A 12,667-nucleotide genomic window follows, 5' to 3' on the forward strand; every position below is an offset into this window, starting at 1 on the left:
GGGAAGATACTGAAAAGCTTTGTTTTCAATACTGTCTGGCCCAGGAAAGCTACTGTCTGGAGGAGTCCTTCAGCAAAGTGGTTACCAGCATGGGACTGGGAAGGTGTTTGTAGCATCTTAGGCTGAGCCCTCGAAACTGAAATGAGATAAAACCAGGTTCATCTGCAAAGAACAGGACTCTATCACACCCAGATATTTGCCTTAAATGGCTACATTAAGCTTCAGGCCAGGACTTCGTGGTCCAGCAGAACTTCATGGTTCCACTACCAACACCTGGAACCACAAGGGCTTGAACATCACTGGACTAGAGAACATTCAATCCACTGATGTCTACCAGAAGTAGTTTTCCCCTTTGGTGCTCTGAATTCATATTCGAAACTATGAATTGGTGTGAAGCAAAACAACCAAGTCCCTACTTTGTGATGATTGTCGGAGCACCAGGTCTCCAGCCTAAAGTGGCTCAGACCATGTACGGAGCTGATACCTGATGTAGTCTGAGGGTTGCTTTAAAGCTCACATGCCAATAAAAAGACATCTATTATTTGTGACTAACAATAAGAGCAGACACTAAGCAACATGCCACAATGCCATTTGCTGTGACAACCATGGGGAAGGAGCTAAATTAGGAGCCATAGGTCTATTTCTTCTGGTGTATTAAATACTATTCCAGGTGGGCAGTGCTCCTCTCATACAGTCTGGTGTTTCCTACAGAAGGCAAATGATCCACTGAGAAAGAAGTAATCTTCCAAGGCTGATAGGATCCTTAGTAGGTAAGGTAAAGGCGTTATGGATAGGTGAACAGATGCCAAGGCCTGAGGCAGGAAGCAATGATGGTAAAAGTTAAAGGGACGGTAGGTACTGATGTGCCATCCTTGGGGTCAAGATGGTGACTTTGTCTTTTATCCCTAGTGAGTTCTGAGCAGAGGAGGAGGGTCATGGTATAACTTAAGATTAACCGCATCCCTCAAGGACTGGACACAGGCATTCAAGGGCATGAATGTGTGTGTGTGTGTGTGTGTGTGTGTGTGTGTGTGTGTATGTGTATACACATACACACACACACACACACACACACACACATATATATACACATATATATACACATAAAATTCAAGCCTTTGGGGCAGGTGAAGCAATCCCACAGGAGAGAGGTGTGAGGAACTTGAGCTAGAGTAATCACAGTACACTAGGAAGGAGGCAGATTCAGGACAGGTTTCAAAGGTGGGTCCATTGTACAGGCTTGCAGTAGGATCTAGGCATGCCTCAGGGGAACCTTGTTATAATTCAGATCTGCAATGTCTTCTGAAGATATGTATGTGAAAACCTTGGTCCCTTGGGTGCTGCTCTTGGGAGGTGGTAAAAAAGTCCAAGAGATGAGACCTAGTAGCTTGCCACTTGGGTCGTGTCCTTAGTGAGTGGACTCCTAATCCCATCCTCTTCCTCTTTCCACCTGCCTTAGTTAGGTTTTTGTTGCTATGAAGAGACACCATGACATTTAATTTAGGATGGCTTACAATTTCAGAGGTTTAGTCCGTGATCATCATGGCGAGAAACATGGCAGTGTGCTGGCAGACATGGTGCTGGAGAAAGAGCTGAGAGTTCTACATCTTAATCCAAAGGCAGCAGAAAAATACTGTGAGCCACACTGGGCATAGCGTAAGTGTACAAGGCCATATCTACTCCAAGGTCACACCTCCTAATAGTGCTACTTCTTATGGACCTAAAGGGCCACTGTATTCAAATGACCACATCACCTATGAAGTGTATGTCATTTTAACCACCATGTATGCCTGTATGTCACCAAAAGCCCCAAAGCAAACTGTGAGCCAAAATAAATCTCTCTCTTCCTATGAAGCTAGTCCCCTGAAGTACCTGTTACCGTGATGGTACCAGCTGACTGGTACAGGCCTGAAGAAAGAGGTTGGTGCCAGGCACTGCAGTGAAGAAAATGCAGGTTGGGCATCTCTGAATCACTCAACACCCTGGAGAACACATGGAGTGCGCTGTCAGAGTCAGTGAAAGCAGAGGCCTCTATGGGGAAGTCAGGGGCCATTCCTCAAGAAGACATCTAACTACCACAGGATGCATCTGTCTTAGGCTGCTTCCTATTGCTGTGGTACCGAAAGCAATGGGGAAGAATGGGTCTATTTACCTTACAGACCACACTACAGCACTGAAGGAGGGACTGAAGCAGAGGCCACAGAGAAACCATGCTCACTGACTGCATGGCTTGCTCAGTCTGCTTTCTTTTTTTTTTTTTTTTTTCTTTTGTTTTTAGAGAAAGGGTTTCTCTGTGTAGCCCTGGCTGTCCTGGAACTCACTCTGTAGACCAGGCTGGCCTTGAACTCAGAAATCCACCTGCCTCTGCCTCCTGAGTGCTGGGATTAAAGGCATGTGCCACCACCACGCCCGGCTATCAGTCTGATTTCTTATATAATACAGGATTATCTGCGCCAGGGTGACTCCACAAACAGTGGGATGGGCCCTCATCCCATACCAATCTTTAAAGGAGAGAGAGAGAGAGAGCGCGTGCATAAGGTGTCACTTCAGTAGCTTACTTGTGCTTTGCCAAGTAAGGAAGTATTGAATTTGCTGCCTTTGGATTTCCATCAGTGCAGCAAAGGCTGTGATGTTAGGTAATGTGAGCATGGTGGTCCTTTCCTGCTCGGGGTTACAACCTAAAGCTCATGAGTAGCTTGGCTAGAAATGCCTTTGGTGTCAAAAGTACTTTGAAAAAGTAATGTCAATTTTATATTCTATTCAATATTATCAGCACCTGTTTTAATATAAAAAGTGTTTTACACTACCTACATTTTTCTCCCCCCCCCCAAAAAAATCAAATAAAGATGATCTAGGAATACAAAAAAAAAAATGCAAGCAAACACGCAAATAACAATTACACAGGAGACCACCTTAAATTCCCCCTTTTAATCTTATGTGTATAGGTGTTTTGCTTCTATTTATCTATGTGTCATGTGCATGCAGATGAGGGCATTGGATTCTCTGGGACTGAAGTTACAGATGGTTGTGAGCCACCTTGAGGGGACAAGAATTGGACCCAGGTCCTCTGGAAGAGCAGCCAGTGCTCTTAACCACTGAGCCATCTCTGCAGCCCCAGAAGGTCACCTTCTATTAGATTCCAGTCATATGAATATCTAGAATAAGCAGATTATGGATTCATAAAGTAGTCGCTTCCCTTAGCAGAAGGACAAGTTAGAGACTGAGCAGTATTGGGGTGCACATGGTGAGGGCAGGGTGGGGATGGAGGGAGTAGAAATATTGAAGTACTAGACTGTAGTTGTGGTCAGATAACTGTAACATACTAAAAACTGTTGATCTGTACATCTTACAGTGCAATCTCCCATTTCAGCAAAAGAGCCAGTGCACCGATAGCAAAGGGTTCACCATCACCAGAAACAGCAACCAGATGTTCTGTGGCTGCCATTCCTTATGTGCATCCTTGTAGAAAGCATCCAGTAATGTTCTGTGCAGTGTTGTTATTATCACATACCATTCATTAGTCATAACAGTCACAATAACTGCTGTAGCGTGTTTCCTCGTTTATCCCTGTTCCACGATTTGTCCTGCCTGGGCCCCTGCTGAATATCAGCTTCTAGCCATTATAATCAATAATGTGGTCAATGAACATGCTGTGCATGTGGTTTTCCAAGGTAGAAGCCAAGGTATGGTATTGTACATTATTCCGTTAAATTGCCATTGGTTTTATAATTAACATATATATGTACACATGTATATCCAAAATGCTTGGGATGTCTGATTCCTTCCCGAAGTGTGTGGAACAAAGGACAAAGTGCTGGTCGGGGGTGCTATAATGGAGGAAACAAAATGATAATGCTTTTCAACTGGGATTTGTACACAAAACAAGATCTGCTTATCTAATAGTCAAGGGCCGCTGAGTTTGCTCTTCGCTCCAATATGGCTGGGTAAGGTTCCCATGGCAAGCGCCAGACGGAGTCAATACTACATTTCTGTGAAAGAGAGAAGAAAAGCCAGTTAGCTCTCAAGAGCAAGCAGGTCTGCCCAGCATCTTCCAGAATCAAGTTCTAGGGCACCAAAGAAAATAGTGGCCAAACAACTGTTTACCTCATCCCAGCCAGCGGAAGGAGCTCAGGCCAAGCAACCACCTGGAGCCCAAAGGTGGCCGCGGTAGACAACCACTTTCCTCTCACCAAAACTCTAACTTCATCCACGTCCAAGTTTGTTTCCTCCTCGGTTCTAGTTACGAGGAGGGAGGGAGAGCTTAGGAAGCAGTCTGGAGAAGAGGCAGAGAACGGCCGGCCGAGGGCTGGGAATTGCAGAACACAACAGCAGGCGCAGGCGCTCCAGCCTCTGGTGACAATAGCGGAAAGGCCTGGAGAGGGCAAAAGAACTGAGTCAGGAACTGGTTACAGTGATGGGGATGGGGATAGGGATGGGGAGCGATGGGGAGTGCAGGTCAAGGCCATTACTAGAGCGCGTAGCTCCAGCGCCTCCCATCGGGACAAACACAGACGTCCTGCACAGTCCACGCAGCTGCCTGGATACGGTCCCGTGCCTCTCTGGCCTGACCGTGGCCGCCCAGCCCCTCCCTCCGCGGACGCGGGCGGCTGTCTGAAGGCGCCGATCTGCCGAGAGAAACCGCCAGGGTTTGGGCATGGAGAGCTCGGCGGGTGACCCATACCGGCGACCTGCGCGGCGCACTCAGTGGCTGCTGAGTGCCTTGGCTCACCACTACGGGCTGGACCGCGGCGTGGAGAATGAGATCGTGGTGCTGGCTACCGGTCTGGATCAGTATCTGCAGGAGGTTTTCCACCACTTGGACTGCCGGGGAGCGGGCCGCCTACCGCGCGCCGACTTCCGTGCGCTCTGCGCGGTACTGGGGCTGAACGCTGACGGGGAGACGGCCACGGAGGACGCAAACTCCGCGGAGGCGGCCTCCACGAACCCGGCTGCTGGGATGATCGCTGGCGGGGACGCGGACGTCAGGGAAGAGGCGCGCCTGGCTCTGCGAGCCGACCCTCCAGAGCTCACCTTCCGCCAGTTCCACGCGCGCCTCTGCGGCTATTTCAGTAGCCGAGCGGGGCCCCGGCTGCCCCGCGGAGCTCTTAGCGAGCACATCGAGACACAGATCCGCCTCCGCCGCCCGCGCCGCCGCCGCCGGCCTGGCTCACCGAGCCTGCACGGTGGCGCCTATGGCGAGCGGGTGGCACATCTAGAGGAGGAAAACAGTAGCCTACGCGAGCTGGTGGAGGACCTACGGGCTGCGCTGCAGAGCAGTGACGCGCGTTGCCTGGCCCTTCAGGTGCGAGGGATGCCTCGGGTGGAGACAGAGACGCCCCACCGCGGCCCAGCCCCTCCTCAGCTGGTTCTCTCCGTTCCCCATTCCACCCCCTTCATTCCAACTTCCACCCCAATGTATCATTCCTTAAGATCCCAACTTCCTACCCAAGTCCCTTCTAATCCTAGAAGGAACCTGTTTAAGTAGCCAAGTAGTGATGGGTCAGCACACATCCTTCTTCGGGAGGTTTAAGGAAAACAAAGGACTGACTGCCCTTCCCCAAGTCAGCGAAACTTGTTGAATCCCTCACAGCCAGGCCTCTAGCCCAGGTGAGAAAGACAATGATGGCCAGCAATGAGGGCCAGGCTCACTCTGAGCTATTGAGGTGGAGCCATTGAGTGAGCTGGTCTCTGGGATCAGTCAACGAACACTTGAGCCCTCGGTGTTCAGTGTAGCTCAGGTGACCAGCTAAGGGAGAAAAGGGGCCCTTATAGGCGTATAGGAAGAGGACCTGCGTTACATTGGTGTCTCCTGTCTCCTAGTTGCTGCAGAGTACAACTAGGTGTCAAAGTGGCCTTCGTGGTTCATATGTCTGCCAGGAGAGTGTAAGATGGGGCAGAAGGAACCCTGGGAGTGCGTAGAGTAGTGTGTGTGTGTGTGTGTGTGTGTGTGCGCGCGCGTGTGTGTGTGTGTTGCCTGAGACTAGGTCTCTCATTTAAAAGGGTCTCTCCGTCTTTCACGCTCAAGTGCCTACTGGGCACATTGTCCCAGCTTCCTTTATGCTTTGGAACACTGCAGAAAACAAAACAGATCAACCCCGTTTCCAAGGACAGTCCAGAGCACAGATCTCAGAAAGGGCGGAAATTTCAGTCTGCTCTTTAATCTGTGCCTTGAGTCCAGTGAATTAGGAGCAGCGTACACTGGATGCAGGAATTAAGCCTAGAAGGCACGACTTTGGGGGATTACTGTCACCATGCAGAAAAACAGAGGGTGGACTTCCTGTCCCAACTTCCCTCGTGGGGGGTGGGGGTGAGGGGTATTGCATACACTTGCTTTAGCCGCTTGTGCCAGTTGCTCAGTGAGCTAGCTTTGTGGTTGTAAGGGGATGACCCCGTAGACTTCTGCAGTGGTCACTCACTGTGGCTTCCCGCGGACAGGTCGGCCTCTGGAAAAGCCAGTCGGACATCCCAGAAGCGGCGGCGCACGAGCTGCAGCGAGCGCAGGGCGCGCTGGCAGAGGCGGAGGCGCGCGCCCGGCGGCTGCAGCGCGGACAGGTGGAGGTGCGGCTGCGCACCGAGGAGGCTCGGCAGGCGGTGCGACGCAGCTTGCACCGAGTGCGGGAGCTGGAGGCGCTGGCGCGGCGTGTCCCCTGCTTGCAGCGCCAGGTGCAGCGACTGGAGGCAGAGCTTAGAGGTTACAGGTGAGCGGTGAGCGGGGCAGCAACTGGGGGGGGGGGGCGGGGAGCAGATGGGGCGGGGTGCTGTTTCCCAAACCTAGGCGAGCATCCACGCTACGCACTCTAATGTTCATTCCGGTCTTCAGCTATTCGTACATATGATTCTTCCATTTTGTAAGTCAGTACTCCACTACCATCCATCGGCCCATCCATCTGTTTACGCTCCTGTTCATCCACGAAATCCTTTCACTTGTTACTCGCGGATTGCAATCAGTGATACCCATTTTTGGCTCTTCAGTTTGATCCTGATTATCACTGACTGCGCACTGTGTACGGGCGGGCCCAAGTAAAAGCACTTTATGGGCTTGTTTCAGTTCATCCTTAGGAAACCCAGCGAAGAGGGACCTGTTATGATCCCATTCTTCAGATGAGGAAACAGATTTAAAGTGACCTTATGTGCTAGCTGAACACGGCAGGAAGCTAGACTCTGGAACCAGGCTCCAATTCTAGCAAGGCTGTTGACAGATGTGTAATTTTGGCAAGTCACCAGCTGTCCTCTAGCCTGTTGCTCCTGGGTGGAGCAGACTGGAGTCTTTGCAGAGCAGAACAGCCGTGAGGCTCTCTCTGCCTAGCGTTTTTTTCACATGGTAGGGCAGGCCTGTCTCCTGATTTGCACAGCAGCTGAGACCTTCTGGGCCACTGTCTACCTGGCAAAGGATGTGGCTGTGAAGAGAACAGACCAAAATCCCTGTCCTGGGCTGCAATTAGAGAGCATGAGACTTCCACGGGAACAGAAGTGAGGCGGAACAAACGCTAGAGCTGGGGTAGGCCTGTTCCTGCTGCAGGCTTAGCCTGGCCCCTGCCCAGAAGTAGGAGCTTAAAAGCTGAGAAAATAGGAACAGTATGGGCAAAGCCTTCAGGGTCACCATAGCACATTCCAGAAACTAAACAGAAGTCAGAATGGCTGGAGAGGTACAGCTGGAAACAAGAGAGAAAGGGCCAGGCATCTAGAGCCTGGAAGGTAGCATAGCCTTTATCTAATCCTTAGAGAACAGAAAACCATGGAAACGTTCTGAGACAGGCGACCCAAGCAGATTGCATTTCAGAAAGAAAAAGCAACAACAACAAAAACAAAAAACAACAACAACAACAACAAAAACTACCCCATTCCCACTGTGATGGGACAGAGAGGAGGGGCAAAGAACAGGGACAGCTTAGAGGAGCCAGTGAGGATGGGTCTCCCCTGACAGAGGATGATCTGACCAAGGCCAGGGGAGGACAACCCAAAGGGATGGCTTTGAACTTCTGTCCTCGGAGGAGGGGCCTCTTCCTTGCCTTCTGAGGCACTCAGCTGGAAGAGGCTGACCCTGGCCAGCCCCCTGCAGCTCCAAATGTTTGCATAGTTGCTTCCTGTTTGCATAGCTGATGGGCTACAGATCAGAGCTGGTTGACAGAAGGTTCATGTCCATGAGGAGAAACAAATGGTCTCCTTCATGTTGCCTTAAAGTCACACTTATTTATTTATGCATTAAAACAACTGCAATAGAGGAGAGAGCTTTACAGTAGAGAACATAGATTCCTGTTTATCGCAGCACTGGATCCGCGAAACGACTGTGCAAGGTGAAGGTCTTGACCCCCATTTTACAGATACCATTTTAAACACGCCTGAGATTATGCAGCCAGAAAGTAGAAGAGTATGGTCTGCCTGCCCCACAGCCAGTGTTCTCCCTTCTACTCTACAGGTTTGTTGTTGCTGCTGTTCCGTTGATTACAGAATGGCGACAGTGCCTACAGTCTTACATCTACCATTCAGGCACAAGAAGAGAGGTGTGCTCTCTGTCTTAGCTAGGGTTTCCATGGCTGTGAAGAGACCCCATGACCAAGGCAACTCTTATAAAGGACAACATTTAATTGGGGCTGCCTTACAGGTTCAGAGGTTCAGTCCATTCTCATCAAGGCAGGAGCATGGCAGCACCCAGGCAGTCATGATGCGGAAGGAACTGAGAATTCTGTATGTTCATCTGAAGGCCGCTAGGAGGAGAGTCTCAAAGCCCACCCTCACAGTGACATTCCTCCTCCAACAAGGCCATGCCTCCTAATAGTGCCACTCCCTGGGCCAAGCATATTCAAACCACCACACTCTCCCCAAGGAGCCTATGCCTTTGTATTCAGAACTTAAATAAGGATCTTACTGGCACAGACTATATCATTTTCTGCTGCCACCCACAATGGTGACTGATGGTACTGGTGAGCACCAGGTACAATCAGAGTTCCATTCTTAAGGAAGAGGAAATAGCAGCTGTAGAGAGCTCAGATGAAATGCCAAGTGTCTGAAGAGAATAGGAAAGACCAGGCACCCTAGAGTCTGGAAGGACAGAACGGAGTATCCAAGGGCAAATCCTCCATGTGAAGGCCACACTGTGAGCAGGCTAGCAGTCTATGGCTGCTAAGCATCCTTTCCATGTCAATGCATGGGAGCTCAAAGCCAACCTGAAGGTCGTTCTTACTGTATCGCAGACCAGAGATCCAGGCCAGTGATGTACTAGCAGGACCCTGTAAGTAACAGGCAGGATGGAAACCCCACCTGCACAGCCCGGGGCCACACCACTTAGTTTACTCTGAGAAGATGCACAGCCCTCTGGGGTTTCCCCACTAGTCATCCCGACCAAACATTCACAGGATGCTTTGCAAACAGGAAGGTGTGTTACTCAGGTTCTGTGTGGAAAGCTTTGTCTTGGATCATGGTTTCAAGTGTTTCTGTCATAGTGCTTGGGTCAGATGATTCTAGGCAACAGCAGCATAAAGCAAAGGGTGCTCACCTCATGACCGCCAGTGAGCACAGAGAAAGAATATGAAGGATCCAGGGTCAGCTATAGCTCACAGGGACATGTTCTAGTGTCCTTTTAACCAGCCCCTACCACATCTTTTTCACCATCCCTCAATAATGCCGCCATGCTATGGATCCATCAGGGAGTTATTATATTGATTATGTCAGCGCTCTCAAAATCCCACTATCTCCCCAAAGCCTATCACCAAGCAACTCAGACCCCAACGGATAAGCCTGCAGCATGGGGGTGGGGGGACGACACACCACCTCTGCTTATGCATCGTGCGGCATTCAGATATCCCTGAGGGTTAAACTGACCTTCCCTCCTCTGTGCTACCCTGGGGTCTGCATCCAGGAGGAACAAGTGGGAGCCCTCCTGCCCTCCTAGGTGACACCGTGCTAACCCCTCCAAGGGCTCTGAAGGCAAGTCTGTGAGGCAGCATGACTTATAGACTTCATTGAACCTTCCACTCTGATACTAAGTAAGAATGCTCTAAGGTTGAAACTTTGTTGACTAAGGGTCCTGGTGGCTTTAGTAAAATCACAGATGAAGGACCCAGCTGAGCCAAAGCCCGGATTGTCCCCAGCTGTAACTCTTTGGTAACATTTCCCATCTCTAGGACTTGCCTTTAGTCCTTTTCCAAACCAAGCTTTTGTTTTCATCCTGCTCTGTCCTGTAGGTTCCATTTAACCCTCTATAATTTTTAGACAGAGGAGTTTCCTTCTGTTAAACAAGGTCTCTGTATGCCATAGTCAATCCATGGACATCCAAGGATACCAGGAAAGGGCTGGGTCTCTGAGGAATATACTTCTGTAGAGTTACTGTTTCTGCACAACATAGTGTTACAGCCACACACACAGCATTAACATCATCCCAAGTGTTATAGCTCTGGAGAGATGGCTTAACGTATGTGATGCATGACTGTTCTGTGCAAACACAATGCCAGTGTATGCAAGAGGTTGAGCATCCAAGGATTTTGGCATCCACGGGAGGTCCAAGAACCATTCTTCTGCAGACTCTGACAGACGACCAGACGTACCTTTTGGATTGCTATCATATCTGAGTTTCCACAAGTGTTTTACATCTGCTGTCCCCCTTGTGATGCTGAGTTCCTGGTACACTGGGCAGTTTCTTGCTCTAAGTCTATCTGTGGCAAAGCTTAGTCCCTGGAGAGTCTTTGAGGAGCAGGGTTTTGGAGCTCTTACCCCTGTCTTCACCACAGCCTGATTCTATCTTAACCACTTTAAAATGAGTTTCTTAGAACTGAGTTCCCCAACTTTCCTCCTGAGACTCTCATAGCTCGGGATAAAACCCCCAGGCCTGGGATTGACATTTTTATTTTTATCTTGTGTCACTGGAACTCAGGAGCTTCTTGCTGACTCGGCAGGTTGTCTTGGTACTCTGCCCTTGTGAGCATCTCCCGCTCCTCATGTGAACTAGAGGTCTCTTTCTGCTTCTGACTTTCCCTTGTCCTTTTACATGTTATATTTCCCCCGGGATATCTGTTTGAGTTCTTCAGGCCACCACCTTGCCCACCAACCTAAAAAAATATGGTGACTACTTACACACTTAGAGACATTCATTTCTTAATTAAGCCATACTTTATAAGCATGCTCCAATGGCCAAAACCTGTGCCAAATCCCTCAAGGTTACAGAAATGGAATGTAAGCACTTATCATACTTAGATGATCTCCTGGCCCCAGGGAGCAGGTCCTGGTCACACATACTAGGACATGTACTGAGGAGCCACAAAGCTGCCACTCATACCTTCAACTGTATGTAGTCTTGGAGGCAAAACCTTTGCTAGGTCCAGATGGGCTGCCTTGTGGGACTGGAGAAAGCAGCTAAGGCCTCGCCTCACATGAGGCACTGTGGGAGAGAAGGCCTGGAACTATATAGCCATGATGGCATCCCCTTGGGAGGACTGCTGGTCTCAATAGGAGGGGACCGGACTCCTAGATACATGTATACCCCAAGAAGACCTAAGACCCTATTATACTTTGGGTATTCTGTCTGACTTGGGAACTTACAAGGCTCTGGACAGTGAAGCCCAGGGAGGAACCGGTCGGACATAACCCAGGCGTGTCCCCAGGCCAGGGTTTCCTGTCTACACTGAGGGTAGTTCAGAGGACTCTGTCCCCATCGACCTGTGCTGCTTAGATACATCAGTGCGTGTTATTGAGAGGGCGCAGACATGCCAGTATCCCTTCCCCTAACTGTTCACTCCAAGGAAACAGCAGGCCTGGTGCTCTGTGACCCAGGACTGACACACAGACAGACAGATGGCATAAACAGCCCAGTGGCAGCAGGAACCTGTGCATGGATGCTAGCCTGAGCACAGGCTGTCCACAGAGTGGCAGCACCACCTCTGAGAAGGGTCACTCCCGCCCTGGGTGTGACAGCCCTGGGTATGACAAGTCTCTGGTGTATCTGCAGCTTTTCTGTCTCTTGAGGCCCCCCTGCCCTGCAGCCAGGTGTCAGAACACTAGGCTAGAAAGTCAGAGCGGGTAAAGAGTGCAGACAGAGTCCTCTTCTCCTCCTGTCCACTCAGTGGGGCCTCAGGGGCTGGGCTGGCCTCTGTGCCTTTTGTTGTCAGGAGGATGAAAAGGCCAGGAAAGGAGGGAGACAGACTACCACTCTGTCTGCAGACCACCATGAAAGGCACACAAAGATGAGGAGGCCATTCAAGGGTTACCTCCTTTCTTCTCACCCACAGCAGCAGGCCTGCCTGACCTGGAGGCCACAGTCAGCCAGTCAGAAGGACAGAGAAAAGGACAAGGCGGGGCCCAAGTCATCTGTCTCATTGTCCTTTGAGGCCATGTGGGTGGCTGCTGGTAGGAACAGAGGCCCTTCTTTCAGGAACAATGGAACAGACCCAAACCAGAGACAAGCTGGGGAGAGGCCCGGGCTCAGAGGCCTAGATACCCCGAATTCAAATCCCAGCTTTTTTTTTATGTGCTATGCAGTACCTGGAGGTATTTTCCCCTCTATGAGACCAAGTTCTTCATCTATTAAGTGGGGAAACTTCCATTCTTCCATATTGGTGTACATACTGTGTGGGGAGGGAAGAGGGAGGACTAAGCTGTAGAGTATGACCCTCAGCAAGACTTTCTTGTGTCCAGGAGCCTCAGTTTCCTTATCTGCAAAATGGGATGACAAGAACAA

The 12,667-nt window shown here is 50.2% G+C and overlaps 1 protein-coding gene across 6 annotated transcripts in view; it reads left to right on the forward strand.

The window, feature by feature from the left end:
• The first annotated feature begins 4,351 nt into the window (after positions 1-4,351).
• Efcc1 (EF hand and coiled-coil domain containing 1) overlaps positions 4,352-12,667 on the forward strand; it is a 31,839-nt gene continuing 23,523 nt past the window's right edge. For 2 of the 6 annotated variants that reach the window (XM_006506440.4, XM_017321692.2), the window contains exons 1-2: positions 4,352-5,302; positions 6,436-6,698. In XM_006506440.4, the coding sequence (XP_006506503.1) occupies positions 4,655-5,302; positions 6,436-6,698 (911 nt within the window). In that variant the 5' untranslated portion in view covers positions 4,352-4,654. The remainder of the gene's footprint in view (positions 5,303-6,435; positions 6,699-12,667) is intronic. The other 4 variants (XM_006506438.3, XM_017321691.2, XM_030255521.1 and 1 more) reach the window with 3 other exon arrangements.

The sequence above is a fragment of the Mus musculus genome, chromosome 6, assembly GCF_000001635.26.
Source record: "Mus musculus strain C57BL/6J chromosome 6, GRCm38.p6 C57BL/6J".
NCBI lineage: Eukaryota > Metazoa > Chordata > Mammalia > Rodentia > Muridae > Mus > Mus musculus.